Genomic DNA, 19,986 nt, shown 5'->3' on the forward strand with positions numbered 1-19,986 from the left:
CCTTCGGATCAGTACGATCAGTACGCTTTCTTCCCTTCACCAGCTGAGATTTATTTATAGCCTACTTACAACCATTTGTTCTTGAGCCAACACCATCCATTAGTGGAACTAGCGGTTCCTCCTCCTTATTGCTCACGGCTTCCCAGAGCACGATGGCATCCCCTTGGCACAGGAGCGCACCGGGAGCCTCTGGTGCCCTGGTCGCAGGGACCCCCAGAGCTGCCCCCAGCCCACTGCTCGCTGCTCAGACGGGAGGGCTCAGGGGAGAGCCATGCCTGGCGCTGGACCGGCTGTGCAGGGACATACGGGGCACCACAGCTCTGGCAGCACCCGCGCCACTCCTCCCGGGACCCCACAGCAGCTCCCGGTGCTCTGACCCCGCACCGCCCACCACAGCGCCCTGTGCCCACAACACCCGCGCCACTTCGGGCACCGTGCAGCGCGCCCCCAGCGCTGTGCCCCCCGGCACGCCCCGCAGCGCTGTGTCCCTGTCACACCCGTCCCGTTCCCGGGATCCCTCAGCTCCCGGCTCGCCGCCGTCCCCGCGCGCCCCCGACCCCGCAGCGCGCGCAGGCGCGGGACGCGAGCGCGCGCACCGCCGCCCACCGCCGTCCCCGTCCCCCCGCGCCCCCCGGAGGCCGCGCATGCGCGCCGCCGCCCTGCCGCTGCGGGACCCCCCTGCCCGGAGCGGGCCCGGCGCGGCGGAGGGGGCGTGGCCTGCGAGGGCGTGTCCCGCGGGGGCGTGTCCCGCGCGCGGGGGGCGTGGCGCGGCGCGGCGCGCCCTGTCCATGGTGCGGGCGGCGGCGGCGGCGCGGGTGTCCCCGCGGCGGGAGCGCGGCGGCGCGGGGCTGTATGGACGTGATGTCCCCGCAACAGGAGCACCTCGGCCCGGGCCGCTCGTCCTCGGTGAGCGGCGAGACCAGGGGCTTCGCCGCCGCCGACAGCAAGAAGGTGAGGCCGCCCCCGGAGACCGCACGGGAAAGCGCCCCCCGGTCCTTCGCCCGTGTCCCGGAGCTTCCCGCGGCGGGCACCGCCGGTCAGCGCGGCCCCACCGCGCGCTCCGCCGCGCCATCTCCCCGCGTCCTGCACGCCGCCGTCGGAACCGGGCTCGGGGGAGCCGCTGGCGGAGCCGGGGCTGTCGGCGGGAAGGGTTCGTGCTCCCCTGGGAGCCTGGAGTGCGGCGGTGCCCGGTGACGGGTGGATAACCGGGCACCTCGGGGGTGGCTGCACGCAGGTCCCGGCAGCACGGGGAGGCTGCTCCGGGTGTCCGGGGTGGGTCCGGAGCGCCGCTGCTCAGCTGTCCCGGGCAGCTCGGAAGGGTTTGCCGGGTGCTGTGCGGTGCGGGCACGGGGCCTGGCTGCAGGGATCTCCCGGGCAGCTGGCGCGGAGGGTGCTGCTGCACGGATGTGCGGGACCGATAAAAGGGTTTGCTACATGGATCTCGTGGGGAAACCTAAAGGACGTTTTGCTGGATGTATTTCTGGAGGTTTTGCTCGGTGGATATCGGAGCTGGGGAATGGCTTGCAGAGCGGTTATCCAGGGGATCGAGGAGGGATCTGCTGCATGTGTGCCTGGAGAGGGCGAGGGAAGGGTTTGGTGGAGATGAGGGTGTTCGGTGGCTGCTCTCGCACGTGCTTTGTGCAAGAGGAATATAAGAAGCTCCCTGAAGAAGGACCTTGTGCACGGTGTATACAATTGGTAGCAGAGGAATCTCATCCCGTCTTCAACACTGGTTGTAAAATCTGTTTGATGTCTCAGATTGTTTTTCAGCATTTGACACAATCAAGTGCAAAATGCTGTCTTCTGCATACAGCCAAGCACTTGTTTCTGCCTTTTACTTAGCTGTAACGAGCTGTGATTACCAGATTCTTCCTGCTGTATACAACAGGAATTCTCTTTTTCTCTAGGGTTTAGCAAGTGCTGAAATGTTTTTCTATCCAAAGTAGAGCTGGTACCTTGCTGCCTTGCAGATTTTGCTTCACAATGACATTTAAATCTATTCACTGCCTTGTCTTTAGAGGTGCACTTCAGACCACTGCCAAATAGGCTGGCAGGATTAGAATGACTGGCCAGGTTTCAGTGTCTCTTAGTAAATCTGTCCACCTGGTGACAATTTAGGATGGTAGTAAAGTCTGAGCTTGTGTCCAACGCTGTGGCTGAGCAGTCCCTGGGATTTTGCTGGCCGTGGCGCAGCAGTGCTGATGGGTCTCTTTGGACTGGGAGGTGATGCTGTGTGTTTCCATGGATTGTGTCCCACCAAGCCACATAGCCACAAGTCCAGCCTGACTACAGCCCTGGGGACCTCTTCTTATGGCAGCTGCTGTCAGTGGTGGAATGGTTGCCTGGAGAGAGTTTTGGCACGATTTCTACTACACTTAAAGTACTGCAGTTAATACCTGATTGGTTTCTGAACTGGGCATGTGATACACCTACACAAGGTGGTGGAGTACCTTCTGCTGCCCAGCTGGGCAAAATTATGGAGAAGATACTCACCCTTTCCAAGTGCTGTGATCTAATTTCAGATGGTTACATGTGCAGCTTTGATTTTTATCAAACATTTATTTCATTTTTGCTGAAGACAGAACACCTTGTACCTTCCAACCTGGCAGAGCCCTGATGCTAGGCACCCACCTGAAATGAGAAGTTATGTTCGAGTACTGCGAAGATGAGCGCTTTTATCGTGCAAGTTCCACTTCATTATTCAGCATTCTGAGGACAAATATTAATGGTAGCACTTGTGTTTCCCATTCCTGCTCCAGAGAGCCCACAGTCAAAGGAATGCAGACCTTGTTTTTGCCAACGCTGACAAGAGAGCAGGGATATTACTTTTTACGGATCTTGGCAGCCCTTTTGGAATTCCTCAGCGTGGAGGCACATGCAGCGGGGGTACAGATGGAGATCCTCCTGTGGAGAAGCAGCTTGAGACCCTGGCTGGGCCCTGCAGCATATGGCAGCTTTGTACACCGTGCACAACCAGCATAGGCAGCCACCAACATCCAGCCAGCAGCTCAGCTGCTTGTCCACAGTTGTGGTGCTTCCTTGAGATGCTAGCATGTCACCTCTTTGTGTCTCTCTGGGGAAGAAGATTCCTGCCTTTATCCGTGTACAGGAAGGGAGTACTCCTAATTTTGCCTGAAGCTGAATCTCAGTGACAGTTCAAATATTTCTTTTACTGTTTGGGTCCTTTGGACTCTATATATGCCTCTTTGTTGTCTTCTACTAAGTGCCAATGCATCATTTTTTCACAACATGGAAAATCTTTTTTGGTAACAGGGATCTTACCTTGTTTGTATTGGTTGCATTCAGTGAAATGGAAGAATGTGTTGACAAGAAATCAGTTTTGATGCTGGTGACACAACATGTCAATTAAACAATTTTGTTGCAAATATGTATTTAACAACACTGTTTTGCTTTCTGGCAAAAGCTGCCGCCAAATATGTGATGCTAGTCGACCACTGAGCCTTTCTCCCTTTTTATTATTGTGACTATGTTTGCTCAAATTAGCTGAGATTTGCTGCATTGTTCTTGGTTTCTGAACTCCTACTTCATCTTCCACTTGGCTGTCAAAACCAAGCTGAAGGATCACATGCTTGATCACACCACAGAACCAGAACAGGGACAGAAAATGTCTAGGGCTTTTTTCATGTATTTTATGTGACCATTTAAACTAATATCCTGGAAACGTTTCTGTGCCTGTTCTTGGCATGCAAAATAATTTGCACTGCTAACCTACCTCACAGTCTGTGGGAGGTTCTCTCTGTTAAATGCTTACAACACTCTGCTAAAAGGTGACATTGAAGTGCAGTGTTTTAGTTAATGCTTTTGGAAAATTCTGGGCTAGTTTCCCTCCTTTACTGGACTTACTGGAGTCACCATGCGTGATTGACCTACAGAGAAGTTTTGTATTGACGGTTTAGCTTAGAAACCAATACCAATAAATTGATGCAATGAAGTGGATTGCAGTAGCATGAGTAAAAGTGATTATACTGATAGAGCTTATTTCTACAAATTTGTCAAAACAAACCATGCAGCAGAGATGTCTTTTATGCCAATGTAACTGTGTCAGCAGTAGCAGCTGGGTCATTTAACCATATTTATAATTTCCTGGTTATAAATAGAGGGGCTAGATTCCAACCAACCCTGAATATTTTATGCAGAACAATATCTGGTAGCTCAAGGAGTCAGTCCTAGGATTTTTGCTGCATCCTTGAAGATTTCAAGTAAATTCTTATAATGTTTTGGAGGCTCAGCAATTAATATTTACATCTACAAAGTGTGCAAAAAATTAACCATTTTGAATACTAATCAAAGTAGCGTTTATGGTTTGAGACTTGAAATCTGGCAATTCCATCACTGTAAATACGTGTTTCTTTGTGATTCTGGTCACAAATGCAGCAACAGTTTACTGGCAGGGAAAAGAGAGTTCTAGTGTTCCTCAACAGTGTATTAAATGGACAAATTCAAGCAAATTAATGGCATTGGAAGAGTAATAATTTATAATCTTCATCCCTTGTTTTACTCTGAAAAGATGAATCAAGTATGTATTTGCCATTATATTGTATGATACCTTGATCTCATGCCAAGAGATTTATCTTTTTTAAGATAAATCTCCTTAAGCAAGGATTTCTTCTTCCTGCAAGATTCTGTCCTGGCTGAGGATCTGGTGGGTTGTTTCTAAAATCACACCTGGTAGTGCTGGAAATTTCAGACACATAGAAACACTTCTGGCACTATTTAGTGAAGTGATGAACAATTCCTATCATCCTGCAGATATATCCTGGAGCTATTTTGTCTCTGATGAGGACTGAAAAAGCTCCTACTTTAATGAAATCACCTGCAAAGTGGGTCATTAGGTTAAAATCACCTTGGTAGAGTGTGCTGGCTTGTGGTAACTTCCTGTGGTGATGTGCCTCCTGGTGCTGATTTAATTACTAACTAGTGTTAGCAATCCTTCATTTCTCTGTCCATGAGAGAACCTGAAAATTATGCAGAAAACAATGTGTGCTAGTTCTTGAGTTTCCTATTCCTGGGTTTTTTGTTTGCCCCTCCTGGTGGCACTAGGAAAGAGAGGGGCACAATAGGTCATGTGGGATGTAACACCCAAGAACCACAAATAAAAAATTATTGCCTCTTTACTCAATGTTGCTTGAAGTAGGGATGTGGAGTGGGGGGAATCTCCTCTCTCTGTCATCTCTAAACTGCTCCTGAGAAAGTCTGTACATACAGAAACTGGGGCAGAATTTTATCCATGTATTAACCTTCATGCTTTGTGGCAAGCTTGAAAGGAAACTTTGGGCTTCAGCAAGACCATCACAAACAGAGTCACTGGTCTGAGCAGTGCCCTGACTCACTGCAGGACCCACAAGCAGCATACTCAATGTTCCCCTCCTCTGTGATGTGTTTCCTGATCTTTCACATCTTCATCTTGTGATGTAGATGAGTGGAATCTTTTGAAGACATCCATATAAGTGCTTCCAAAGATTTGTATCCTTCGGGAAGTATGGTGAAACATGTTTTGTTCCTGGTTTCTTTTATCCATTTTTCTTTCTACTCCGAGATAGCCTTCAGCCTTTGCTGTGCTCTCTGGCAGCTGCTGTTCCATGAGGATGTGCTTTTGGGTCCACTGTGTTGGTAGCTCTTTTGTCTTGTGTCCCTGCAATTGTTTTCTCCACAATTATCCATCCAAAAATGCCTTTCTTTCTAGGAAGGTCCTTGTAAGTAAAAGTATTCTGCCAGCATAAACAAAAGCACATAGTTTTGTCACCTGCTCTGCCCTTATGGTAAATGGATCTCTCTACATCTCTGCTGCTTGAGCCAGCAGTTCAAATGCAGTCATCTTCTCACCCTGTTTTTGAGGGCTCAAGAATGCTATAGGTCAGCATAGGTCCATTTCTTCCTTTAACAAAGTATAAGAATTCTTGCTATTTTTGGTACTTTTTGACAACTCTAGTCTGTAAGTCTAACAAATACTGGATTTTAGTATGTAGGAAAATATAATCTATTGCCTCTCATAAGTGCTCCAGTGATACAGGGGTAAGAGTGATGCCCAGCTATTCTGCAAAATTAACTGCTATATGCTGAGGGTTGTTGTGATTTTTCTGATTTTCAGGCATTTAGGTGAAACTTACCCCACAGTTTCAGGTAAGGATTTGTTGTCAGTGCTTTGGTTGATATCTAGCTAAACCAGGAGTGTGTGCCACAGATATGTTTTGTTGCTTAGACAACAAGAGCAGAGTTTGCATGGGTGAAATCCCTTGCAGTTATTAACTTAAATACATTTAGAGAGTAGGATTTGTTAAAATCAGACTTCCTTTCATTAGAAAAATAAAGCAGTGAAAGGGAGAGCTTAGCCACTTGAAAGCAATCCTCAGCTCGAGGCATTGGCACATCTGAGGGCTGTCCCTGTCACCCAGTTAAATGACCCAGGCAGATGTCCCAGCCTTGACCCATTTCTGGAGTGAGCCTTTAAATCAGGAGCCTGAAATCCTTCAGTGTCTGGGGAGGCTTTAACAAGGTTATCTGCACATTGCTGAGGAGGCATTTCTGCTGTGTTTACCTGTCACTCAGGAACTAAGTAAATTTTTCGACTGTTTTGTGTGTCTGTTCTTAAACTGACATCAAGCAACGTTTTCTCATCCTAAGCTCAAACCACTGCAAGAAGACAGTTCTTCCCTGAGTTACTGAGCATACATGGTTTTCTATTCCCTGTCCTTTGCTCAGATAGCAAGGAGAGGATTGATGATGATTATTTTCTTGGTCACCTTGCTTTTCTTTTACAGTCAGTGGAGAAAAACTTCTTCAGACAAGATGAGCCGTGCCCTAAATTGTCTTTTCTCTCTGTCAGCTCTAAAAGGAGCACAGGGCAGACAGCTCAGGTGTGTGAGTCAGAGGCTGGGGAGAGGAATCTTCCTGCCTGTGTCTCACCATGGCATGGGTCAGGCAGCACAACCTGGCAATGTGGGCAGTGTGTTCCTGGGGAATCACTGCACACTGCCCCTGGCTTAGCCTGCCTGCTCTCACCAGTAGCTGCAGCAGGGTATCCACTTAGTGCATAATCTTTAACTTCTCTAGACACTTGAAAATATTATAAACACTCTATATGCATTACTTAACACCACAAAATAAATAGTAAGTACCATTATTTTTTTTCATACATTCTTTATTTAATTCACACTCTGCCATTCTCTTTAGAAGCGTGATATAGTAAAGTGATACATGTAAAGTGCAGGAACAGTTCCAGATTTTTTGGTCTTACCATGCGTTGCCTTTTCCACAGTGGAAATCAATGTTGTAACTTGGCAATATATTGATTTATATAAATTTCAAATAGTGCCATCATCCACTTCAACTGTGAGGCAAAATTAGTTGAATACTGGCATCCAGGAATAGATTTTTCCCCAAGCTGATGACTTGGGAGATACTTGTGCAACATTTACTGTAACCCACGGGGGTTCCTGAGGAGAGACAACATATTTTCAGTGGTGTTTTGCAAGCTTTCTGTCTTCAGCATGGTGGGCTGGTCTGCTCATAAACCACCTACCATCACGGTTTACAAAACAGTGTGTCAGATTGTAGGTCTAATCAATATCTGGTGTAAATTCATTCTTCTCCAGTCTACAGGCCTATGACTTTTTTTATACCACATGAGAAACTGGCCAAATACTACCACCAGTCCAACAACTGAAATTGCAAAACCTTTTTGTTTCTGTTAAGAAGTGAAGACAACCACAACCAGAAATGCAGAAAGTATGAAGTTAAACCTGAATCGGAGGGGAAGGGGCAGCAACTCCAGCTTTTGGATGTGAGGAAGACAGAAGTAACTCTAGTTTGTCCTGACTGACACAAGATTATCATCTTTGCATCTGGCACACTGTAAACATTCATCATAGATACTGATTTTATGATACATTTCACATGGCGTGACTCAGCCAGCAAGTATGAGAATTTCTGTCTGTGTTGACCTTTCTAATATTTAGATGAAAAAATGGGAGGTAATGATGTGGGACACATGTTGAGAAATGCTTCTCTGTGTCCCATGCTTAGATAATTGGTCAGTGCATCTCCTTTTCCTCCCAAACATCTGCTCTCACAACAGCTGTTCAGGATATATCTCCTCTTCTCCACATTGCCATCCTTGCACATAATAAAAGCAATATAAATGAGGATAGCAGGCAACTGGATCCAACTTAAGGAAAAGTGAATTTATCCTCTCCCTTCTCAAAGTGAATCAATTCAAATTGTCATAATGGTCACTTATTTTCTCTTCCCAAACTCTGTACGTAGCAAAACAGAAATAAAACACCCCTTTCTGTCTGTAATCAATGTCTCTGTGTAATGTGTTTATTTGCATACAGCTGACCTGACTCACTTGAGTGCTGTGAAAATTTTCCTTTTCTCATCAGTGATCTTTTTATGTTTTGAGGCTATTTTTTTTTTCTGTTAAGATATGCTTAGTAGTTGTGCTAAGAGTTTGCCCCGAGAGGCTGTGGAATCTCATCCTTGGAGGTGTCCCAGGGTGGCCTGCTTGAATGGGTCTTGCTGTCAGCAGGTTCAGAGAGGCTGGGTCACAGACCTCTGGGATCCCCCTATCCAAGATAATCTCTGCCAGTTATTGGAGCTCTTCCTAAATTTGCTGTAGTCTAGACTTTTCTTTGGTCTTCAGACATTTGAGTCAAGACTAGAATCTCGCTGGCACAGGTGCTATTCAGCACTGCTAACCCAAGCATGAAAAATAATGCTGTAATTGCCATAGATTTTAAAATACTGCAGGTTTTTTCCCAGTGGCTTTCTTTTCAGACCTAAAGATCTCTTTGATAATGTAATCAAACTTCCACTGCATTTGCAGGAGCTGAGATGCTCCAGTTTTTACGCCCCCAAAAAGCCACCTGCCCAGTAATGTGTAAATTGCAGTAAATTTCCCACTGGGAGGTGATGCTTTATATTAACTTCTGAAATCTGCCTGTTGTGTGACATGTGGCTGGTCTTCTGTAGCATGTTACACTGCATTGTTACACAGATCTCCTTTTGTCTTTGTATTTGCAGGTGTGCTACTTTTAAAACCTCTAACAGCTTTTCAGATTAGCTAGCAGTAAGACAAACAGATTTAATTCACTAGAACAATTTATCTTATTTAGCTATTTAAAAAACTGTTAAAAATGGACATTTCTTTTGTTAGCAATCTCTTATTATCCAGTTATAGTCCAATTGGAGGCAGCTAAATGTTCCAAGACTTAATTTATCAGTCTTCTATATAAGAGAAGGTTATTTTTTGATAAAATACGGAGGAGGAGATAATTTTTAAAGGCAAATTGAAATCACACAGTTGAATTTATAACAATTGCTGCACAATGGCTGTAACTGAGTGGCAAAACAAACAAGCGTGCTCTGCATCAATAAAGAGAGAACCAAAAAACTGACACAATAACAGATGGACTGCAGTGAGTAAAATAAATGCACTTGTCACAAGTGAGTAAAATATGCAGAGTTTCTCTGAGGGGAGCACACTGTGCACCTGCCCAAACAGAACGAGTGCCACGTCCAGCACATACATTGGCAGAAGAATCAGTTGTTCCCACTGTCCTGACATATTTGTCCTGGTAGTCAGAGGTTATTTCTGGTATGAAGGAAGAGAGTCATGCTCTGTGATTAGCTGAGAGCAGGGATTTCATGGCTGTCAGAGGTTCACCTGTTTGTGGGTTCTCAGTGGTGCTGTAAGGTACCACTGCATCGTTGGATATTCTCCTGTCAGGGTCTCAGGAGGGGTTTGACCCTGGTTCTTTTGTTCCCCAGTTTATTCTGAAAAGTATTTGAGCTAAATAAGGTAACAGTCACCCTTCTGGTGGAGGGTCAGTGAGAGGAGAGGTCGTGCACCTTGGCAGCAGGCTGCACAACCGGTTCAAGACAGCCCTCCAGGGTTAGGGCCAGGACTGCTCTGCTGGTCCTGCTTCTGGCTGCAGGAGGGAGACTGAATGCATTGTGGTGAACACATGTGCGTTCAGGAAAATGTGTGCTTTTGTCTCCTGTGGGTGCTTTTGAAAATTTCTACCTCTGGGGAAAACTGTGGTATTTATTTGCTCAGGATTTTTATTGTAGTGTTCAACTTCACTGACTGGAAATCCATGCTCTCTTGTTAGCTACTGACATTTTCATCTCTTCCTTGTGCTTTCTTTTTTTTCCCCTGCGGTGTTCTCTGTCTTTGAGTGTCTCCTTTTTCCCATTCTCTTTCTACTTCTGTGCTAACAACTGTCCTGTCTCTCCCCATTTTATTTTTCTCATGCATAATCAGCAACGAAAAACGTGTCATTGTTGGCTACTGAGGGGCAAGATATGCTCCAGATTGAGTAGTAGGGAAGGAAAATGCTCTCATCTCTAAAGATTTGTTAAAAAGGGGTAGCCTAATATAATGTTTAAGGTCAGGTGAGTAGAATACAAACCTTAAATAATGGTAGATGTCAGATGTGACACAGAAATGTATGAAGTATTTGAAATTTAAACCACCACCTGGATATTTGATAAATATATCTTACTAAGGGACAAAAAAGGGGTTGAGGACCAGCTCTAGGTGTTTATTTCATGTGTGCAGGGTACCTCAAGTATCTGTGTGTAGACGCTACTTTTCAGCTTTTCTTTACACTGGCTTTCTTGTAATGCTCCTGCTTTTCTTACCATATTTCCCCCTCCAGGGGGAATTTCTCTGTGATATTTTCCCCCTCAAGGATTGCTGAGGGGGAAAATATCTTTTTTTTTCCCATGGCCTGAAACTGGAGTCTGGTTGTGCCCAGTCTGTATGTGTGCAGTTACTGTTCCAAATCTCACCTGTGATTTCATTTTGTTTCTCTTTCCAATCAGAAGATGAAGAGTTTGGCCCAAAGACGTCAGTCTGCACCATCTTTGATCTTTGTCAAAGCACTCAGCAGATCTAGATCGGCCTCCAGGTGAGTCAGTGACTTTTGCTGGCTGTGTTGTTTTGCAGTTTCTCTGCCCAAAGCTTGAAATGTTTTTGAACTATTGTCCGCATCGGGTTGTTGCACACAGTTTGGGCTCCTCGGTAGCTGCACAGCTGTAAAGGCTGCTGAAAGATGTGACAGAACCAGCCCAGGCACCTGGTGGTCTCCTAGAAGGGGTTTCCCCAGTGCTGCCCCACTGAGCTGTTTATACCTGTCTGGGTGGGCAGGGCTGCTCTGCGGTTTGTAACCAGGCATGTGACATTTGGGCTGCTCAGCTCTGAACAGTTTGTGACTGGCTTTGATTGCATCCTGTGGAGATGGCATGGGCAGAAGAAGATGAGTGCTTGCTGCCTTGGACACTTCCACACTGTCAGGCGTAACTCAGGATTGTTCACTGTAGAATTGCACAATTTAACTTGAGCTAAGTTTCTTCTGTCATTGCCTGCTGCATGGTACAGGCTCTCCAGGGCTCTGGAAGCACCTGCCAATTCAGGACAATGATGTGGGCCAGGATCTGGTGATCACAACCTTCCCCTGTCCAGTGTTAGCACTTATGGGGCTGAATTTGTGGGTGTTAAGCATTCAGCCTTTTTTGTCCTTTGTCTTCTGCCAGAACTGGCCATCCTTCCTCCCTCCCTCTCTCCTTCCTCCCATGGAAAGCTGCTATAGAAGTGGAAGTTTCTGTGGAGCCAGTCCCCTGTCCAGCCCCAGCCCTGACCTGCCATTTGAACCACTCTGCATACATAACTTTTTTCTCCCTGCGCTGCAGTTCATTAGACTTTAAACTTACAAAACGTGTTTATCGAGAAGTGAACCATCTGGTCGGCTGTTAATGCTTCCAGCTGTGTACTGCTCTTTATGAAGAAATGTTATGGAGGGAAATAAAAGTATGACTTTGTAAGGAATATTTTTTCCCACTCTATGGTGTGTTAAGTAATCAGTACATGAGCTTTGGAAAGTTTTCTGTCTTTGATCTAATTAATATCTGGTTGGCATAATTTAGAATTCCACAGTATTTCAGAAACCTGTGAAAGTATTCTGTGAAAAAATCAGAGTTGCAAAATAGGAAAGTCAAAATTCATTTACCTGCTGGTATTCAGGCAACATTTTTCTTCAATTCTGCTTTTGAAATTTACTTTATTGCCTGCTCCATAAGTATCAGAAATCAGAAATAGCTGGAGAAACACCGAGTGTAATACACACTACATTTTCACCTAAGAATTTTGTGCTTTCTGAAGTGTCTTGCTTGTATAGCCCAGATCAGAATTATTTCCAAATCTAGTGTGTGAAAAGATTCTCTCCTAAGGCCAGTTGGCAGAAGCTGTGTGGTGGAGAGGACCAAAGAGGGGAATGCATTTCCTTGTTCTGCAGTAAGCCATGCTTATCCTGCACAACAACTGATGGATGCTGCCTCAGTCATGTCTGTCCTCTGCGTGTGGCATGGAACAATTTAGCTGCTTCTGTTGTTTCCAACAGAAGTCTGTGGCCTTTGTGAGAGGTGTTGGGTGAGGACTCTGAAGTCAGAGCAGGCGATTTTGTAGCTTCAGAGTCTTTCAGTTTAGAGGGTGGCACTTTGGATGGTGTTTATTATTGCTCTCAGGAGCAGCAATTCTCACCTGTGCCTGACTTCCTTGTTTGGCTGTGCAAAGTACATTCCTCTTCATCACCAAACTGATGGATGAGTTTGATCTTTCCACTTCGTTTGTTGTGTAAATGCTTAACTCTGGTGAAGTGCTTTCTCTGAAGGAGAGCTGAAGAGCAACAAAATGACTTCTCATGTTTTCTAATCTCCTCCAAATGTTTTACCTCAGACCTGTCTCTGCTCTTAGTTCTTACAGACACAGCCAGCCTGTGAAATCTATCATTCTTCTCTGGCAGTGAACCTTAATACTGGGACTCTATAACACTTACTTGTTAATGGTTGATTAATGATTTGTAGATAATAAAGCTCCTATCTGAGGTTAACAAACATCTGTGAGGGATTTATTTGAATACTCTCACCTCAGCAGCTGGCTCACCTCAATATTTGTTGAAATTAATGAACAAGTGCAAAGTTTAAAAGGGCAGGAAATACTTAGAAGCCGAGTCAGTTTGTATTTTTATACCACTTTATATGTCAGGTGTCCCTGGTTTATATACAGGGCACTTTCATAAAATGTAGTGGCACTTTGGACAGACTTACTCTGGGGCATTTTAAAGTTTACTTTGAATAATATAAATGCTATTTATTCAAAGAAACCATTGTGACATCTGGAGATGGCTATTTAGCATTCAGAGGACTAAGGTTTTCGATGGTGGTGTTATGGTAGCTGTGATGACACAAGCATGTGAGCAAGACAAGAGGATCTATCTGGAAAAAACAGTGCTTGTTTGTGCCATTGTCCTCTTATCAGTCCTGAAAGAGAAGCAAGTCTGAAAATCTGGTGTGCTTAAAAGCTTGTCATCTTTTTCTCCAGCTGTATCATTGGGTTAATGAGCATTCAGCTTTCATTACAAATCTCTCCTTGCCTTGTCAATCATATAGAAGGAGTCACATGATATTTGACCTACAGAAGAATTCTGGGATGGCTGTATGGCATGGTGGTGCACAGAAGGGAAACCTTGCTATAATCCAAGCCTCACTTGACTTGTACCTGCACGCAGAAGAGAAACATAGTAAATAGTACAGATATTACGGTGGAATTTGGGCCCTTACATCCAAGAGATGAAGATATGCAGGCCACCATTGCCACATTGTTCTTGTTTTTCTTCCTTTTTTCCCTCTACAGCTCCTTTTTCATCACAAACTTGTGATGAATAGCCATGTAGAGACTCTTCACATCATCAGATGTACTCTTCAGAAGCACTTTGAGCAAGGTTATTGTAGAAATACATTGGAAAAGTAAGCTTTTGGTGTTTTTCTTGGCTCATATTTAGGTGCAGAAAAAATAAATTTGATTTTTAACTCCGTTAATGTGTATGAAATCAACAAAGGATTTGGGTTAGTTATATTTGTCCACAGACTTGTTCCACAGTTGTAATCTTCCTCTTACTTTTTCTTGGTGTCTTTTAGTGAAACCTGCACAACTTAATGATACAGTTCAGTGCAATGCAAATTACATGCTTGAAACAGAAATGTCTGAGGCCCAGATTTAAAGCAATGGGTATTGTCATCTCAAATAATTGACACAGAATAATAAAGACTTGTTTCAAGTAAAATTTTCAGCTTTTGTTCTGCTGTTGCTCAAAACAATATTCACATGTGACAAAACCCAAGTTTTTCCTCTGCATTGGTGGTCTTCTGCTTGCATCTCTAATATTTCACAGGGACAGCCAAAGTCTGTGCTGCAGCTGCCAGCAGCTTCCCCTTTTCTATTGCACACCTCAACAGATCTTTGGAGGTGATATTTTTACATACTGAAACCAAGTAATATAATCTCACAATTTCTAAGTCTGGAAGACCATTTATAGATCTGTGTGTCCACACATTAAAGGTGTTAAAATACTGAAAATGTAACAACTCTTTTTTGCAGTATGAAGAGTGTTTATAATATTATTTTGGTGTAAGCTGGAAGCACAGGCTGTTTTAAAAAAAAAATCCCAAAGGATATTTTTTAGAAAGTTTTATGAATAAATCCCTAAAGAACCTGAAAAGGAAGTTCCTAAAATGTTACCTCTACTCAATTTTGTTATGTGGCTTTTATGGTTGGAGAAGGGGAAGGTAAAAACTGGAGATTCGACAAGTTTCCAAGGTGTTTCCTCCCCTTGTTTACATAGAAGTAATGTTATGCCATTCACAGAGAGTCTGTTCTTCCTTCTTCCAGTGCACAGTAAGTGATTCTGGCATGTCACTTCTAGGGGTCCTGTGCCAAAGGCTAAATATCCCAGATAACGAAGATCACATGTGTAATCTAGTAATACATTCCACTTGGCGCGAGGCAAATACAGAGTGTTCCCGGAGCCTTGGACATTGTGTTTTCAGAGTTTTAGTCAGAAGAAATGTGGATGATCCAAGCTATGGGACTAGAAGAAGACAAAAAAATAGAGACTTTTAATAAATGTAAATTGCCAGAAGGCCTTAACTGTCTCTTTTTCACGGGGAAGATGAGTAGTTGGTGTTTCAGGCAAAACTGACGGCAGGGATGAAAGTTCATTGTGGGTAACCAGCTTGTTATATAGAAATTCCAGCTGTGATAATTTTGCTCGTTCTTCAGTCATTTCCATGCTGGTGAATAATTTGCCTGGCAGTGTAATCTCTGTGAGGCAGGTTTGGCTGGTGAGGCAATGGAGGGGGAGCGCAGGCCCCTGGTGTGCACCACGGCCATTTTAACCTGCTGGCACAGGCTGAGGCCCTGATGCAGAAGCTCTCCTGCCTGTGCCCAGGTGGGTGTTGCTCTTGCACAGCCCCCAGGCACCATGGCAGCATTTGCTGGAGCCTGGGCTGTGGATGGCACCTCCCTGGCAGAGGCCGCCCGTGCCGGGCGGAGGAGCGGCCGCCATGGCCTGGCCGGCCGATGGTGCCGCTGCTGGTGAGGGCATGGCTTGGGCCAGGGAGTTTGCAGAGCTGAGAGGGGCAAAGGCCGTGCTATGTGTGCCTGCCAGTCTCCAGGTGTGCCTTCCATGTGTGGTCGGTGGGGATTTACCTCTGGAGCAGCTGCACGCCGCCAGCAGGGCTCAGAGGCAGAGCGGGAGTTGGCATGGCCAGGTACGATCCCGGCTGGCTCCAGGCTCCAGCCAGTCATCTAAACTGAGTCTCCTATTCCTAGAGAGTCAGTCATCAAAGCAAAGGAAGGTGTGTCTTTGCTTCTGGGTTTAATTCTTAGATTTAATTCAGCCTCAAAAAACTTGATCAGGATTTTTTTTCTGAGGTGTTTTATTTCATTAAAAGTTTTGATGTTTTAACATTTTGTGCAGAAATCTCTGTATGAGAACTGCCCTGGATTTCTCCCCTCAATATGTCATGTTTCCCTATGTTAGGTAAACATATATGAATGTAGCTATGATATTTTCTGAAAAATCCTTTTTTTAGGATTTTTCCTCTTGAGAAGCTGAGAGGCCTCAGGAACAAAATGTAAACAATGATTATCTGCTGCTGTGGAATGCAACAGGTGCATCTGTGATTGGTCTCATGTGGTTGTTTCTAATTAATGGCAAATCACAGCCAGCTGGCTCAGACTCTCTCTCCAAGCCACAACCCTTTGTTATCATTCCTTCTTTTTCTATTCTTAGGTAGCCTTCGAAAATCCTTTCTTCTATTCTTTTAGTACAGTTTTAATATAATATATATCATAAAATACTAAATCAAGTCTTCTGAAACTTGGAGTCAGATCCTCGTCTCTTCCCTCATCCTCGGACCCCTGTGAACACGGTCACATATGAATTTCTAGAAAAATTGTAATTTAAAAACATTGCTATTTTGTATTTAATGCTTTTCCTTTTTTAATGGAATTATCATTAAAACAGTTTGTGATGATATTCTACAAGTTGTCAGTTTCTAGTATATCTAATTCATGCTTGATTAAAGCTAATTGTAACACTGGAGTATTGCTTCCTTAAGCCATGTGTTTGAACACAAAAGTTACTTTTACATAATAATAGCTGAGGATAAAATTTTATTAGCTGTTAACAAGGTGAACTTTCTGAGGCCTCAGATGGCCTTTTAACTCAGAGATTGGCAATCCCGCCCTTCTGCTGTGTTTTTTCTGTTTTGTTTTGTGTGAGTATATGTGTGCATATGTTTGTTTTTGATAAAACTCCTCAGTTCTTCATTTACGACCTACAAACTGGCTTTTAGCGATGTTTGTACATCTGGAGATCGAAATGAGCTGCGGCTTTCGGAGATATGCTGCTTTTTTATTAAAAGGAAAGGACTGGAGGTAAGAAGGAAGGCTTGGAAACAGGGTTTTGGAGGGATTGGAGTTTAAATAGGGGATTAATTTTACAATAAATGGCTAATAGTTTAATGCCAGTGCCTTAAGCCAATTCCCTTTTGGAGAGAATTGTGGCAGTATGAAGACAGTGAGGGGCAGTGCTTGTCCAGATGTCTCAGTGTCCACATGTGCTTTTGTCTGCAGCCCATTTAAAGGGCTTTTTGGATTAGGCCTTGAGGTCTGGCAGGGCGCAGCTGTTGTCCAGCCATTGTGTATTGATGATTTTAGACCATAAAATCTCTGCCAAGTGACAGTCTGGCCAAGCAGTTTGGGCAACAGCATACCTGAGGAAATCACAGACCAACTTGCTCAATCTGCTTTGTGATCATTTATCTTGTGTAAACAAGCAGAAGGGCTCTAATGATGTGCAGGCTGATGTGCTGCCTCTGGTGCTCCCACCTCTGACAAGGGCCAGCGTTAAATACCCTTTGGTCTCTGCATGGCATTGCTTCTCCTTGTCCAGCTGTGTCCTTGTGGTGCACAAAGCTGCTGGTGAGGGGTTTGTAATCACATTCTGGGAGTAACAGTCTGTATTTAGGTATCTTCTGTGCCCACTCTTTAGTGTTTGGGTACGGGGGGCTAGATCCAATAAAGGATAATAAGCCTTGGGGGCAAGGCTCTAAACCCATGACAGAAAGACATTATCTCAGAGGCTTCCTGACCTCTCAAGTGCCTCTGTTGTTTAGACACTGTCCTGCTGACCAGACAGCTTACCAAACACCTGGAGTTTTGCTTTTGCACATGCCAGTGAAGCATAGCTATTGGCAGCACTGAACAGGTAATTATCATCAAAAGGCACAGAGATGTGGGCGATCCTCTAACAGCTTTTCTCCCCAGCTCAGATCACTTGTGGAGTAGGAACCTCTGACTAATCTGCCTGAGTTGCTCTGTGAAAAACTTGTTGAATAAATAGGTGGGCAGTGAGTTATGGGAGAGCAAACAGGTGCATGTGGCTCCATGCATGTTCACAAGGAATCTAGGTCACTACACTTGCCATAGCTGGCAGCAGCAGGCATATTAAGTAATCTCTTCACCGTAATAAGATAATTCTTGTGCCGTAGTGAAAGTATCAAAATATAATTCAAAGCCCTGGAGGCACAACAAAGCCAGATTTGTTCCTGTTACAACTGGACAGGTGAGGTGACAGCCCTGTCTTCCATGTTGGCACCCAAATTGGTCATCTCTCTTAGAGGAGTGGTTCTTATACACTGCAGCCACTACAGGGGCTGAGCAGATCCTCTCTGCATGTCTGTGGTGGGGCTTTGTGGAGTTCACCCCACTGTGTCCCACAGTTCACAGACTCATAGGATGGCTTGTGTTGGAAGAGACCTTGAAATCATCTGCTTTTAAGCTCTTTGCCATGGAAAGGGACACTTTCCAGGTGGCTCAGGGCCCCATCCAACCTGGCATTAGACACTGCCAGGGATGAGGTAACTGTAGCTTTTCTGGAAAGCCTGTGCCAGTGCCTAACCCACAATCACAGTAACAATTCTTCCTAAAATCTAATCCAAACCTACCTATCTGAATTGCTTCTTCAATAATGGGAAAATCAGACTCTGAAGGGGAAGGGCTATTGGGCAGTGAAACTCTGAGAGACCATGAGCAGCCTCACTGATATTGCCCAATGATTGAGTGGGGTGACTGACAGGCAGTGAACCCAGGCAGTCAACTAGAAAATACCATTTCCCTGTTGAAAGGACATGGTCACACCAGTGCCCTACTCTTGCCCATCTGCAGCCTATATGATACAGAGCTGGAGATGTTAGGGTCAGCAGAAACATGTAGGCTCACTGACAGCCATTCATGATGGTCCAGAAGGGATTTCTAAAGATGTCTACACCAGTCTTTTTACCTCATGTGCACATCAGCTTTAAATTACCTGTTTCTGTAGAGATCTGCAGGATGTCCTAGCTATTTTTGGTCACCCAGGATTCCTGGCTGTTGCATGACCTGTGCTGAACTCTTGTAATACACTTTACAAGAAGATGTATGAAAACACCTTTTGAATAAAAGATCAGTTTCATCTGTGAGGTAAGTCAAAGTCAATGGAGTTGAGCCAGGCTTTTAAATGTTCCAGTTGTGATTAAGTAGGATTAATTCTCCTAATTGAAATTACTACTTCTCAAAAAAGTTAAGGTAGGACAAAACCTGTATCTCTTCAGCCAACTAAAACAATACTGGATCTCCTAGTGGGACTGAGATCCCAGAGTGCTCCTCTGTATATCTCCTCAGAATGGGTAGGAAGGAGTTTTGTTGGTAGTAGCAAAGATAGCCTGTGCATCCAGGCTTCTTGTAGGCTATGAGAAGCTCCAAAAGCCCAGACATCCATGGTAGAGCTGAGGTGTTAGGTTTTGGGCTTTTCTTTTGCCTCAGTTCATCCTACTTGGTTTCTTTTTTTTTTTTTTTTTTTCTTTATTATCTTTGTTTTCTTTATTATTTTCCCACAAAGGTCACTTTTTTGTGATCTTTTTTTTTTTTTTTTGGTCTGAACAATAAGATCTCTGTTTGGGTAGACAGTGCCTGGAATGGCATTTCTCTGGTGCAACTGCAAAGAGAGAGTAACTCAAGGTGGTGCTGCTATGTCGGTCAGTAAAAGTGAGTGGGAACTGCAGTGGGGAACAGAGGATTGATTCTTCCAAGGGCCAAAAAGCTTTTATTGACTTCTGCATGTGAATGTGTCCTCTCCCAAACGTCTCCCTTGCTCAGGGGGCCATAGACCAAAACCCCTTGAACTTGCTGACTGACTGGAGAACACCCACACTGCAAGAGCTTTTCAACAGGATTTACATCACTTGCCCTAAATTGTTTTCTGGTGGAGATAGGCAAAATATGACCAAAACGTGTGGTGCTAATTTATACTAATAGAAAATTTTGCCCTTGTGTTAAATTTTCAGAGTAAACACCTTGCAGCTGTTTATTAAAATAAAACAAAAAGCCTTGGAAGCAAACCAAACCACAAGCGTGTTTCCTGTCTCCAGCCTCCACGCTGTGGTGCATGCTTGCTCTGCAGAGGATTGTGTCCTTTTGGCTATGTAAAAATTACTTAAGTGCAGCTTTGTTTACAGTTAAGCTGCCAAGCTTCCAGCCTGAAAAGTGTGAGGATTTTGTTTTAATGATGCATTTTACCCTAC

General features: G+C 44.6%; 1 protein-coding gene across 1 annotated transcript in view; it reads left to right on the forward strand.

The window, feature by feature from the left end:
* The first annotated feature begins 805 nt into the window (after positions 1-805).
* The window catches only part of ARHGAP20 (Rho GTPase activating protein 20), a 58,379-nt gene continuing 39,198 nt past the window's right edge, over positions 806-19,986 (forward strand). The window contains exons 1-2 of the mRNA XM_058018326.1: positions 806-951; positions 10,849-10,934. Of these exons, the coding sequence (XP_057874309.1) occupies positions 853-951; positions 10,849-10,934 (185 nt within the window). The 5' untranslated portion in view covers positions 806-852. The remainder of the gene's footprint in view (positions 952-10,848; positions 10,935-19,986) is intronic.

This window comes from Melospiza georgiana, chromosome 2, assembly GCF_028018845.1.
Source record: "Melospiza georgiana isolate bMelGeo1 chromosome 2, bMelGeo1.pri, whole genome shotgun sequence".
NCBI lineage: Eukaryota > Metazoa > Chordata > Aves > Passeriformes > Passerellidae > Melospiza > Melospiza georgiana.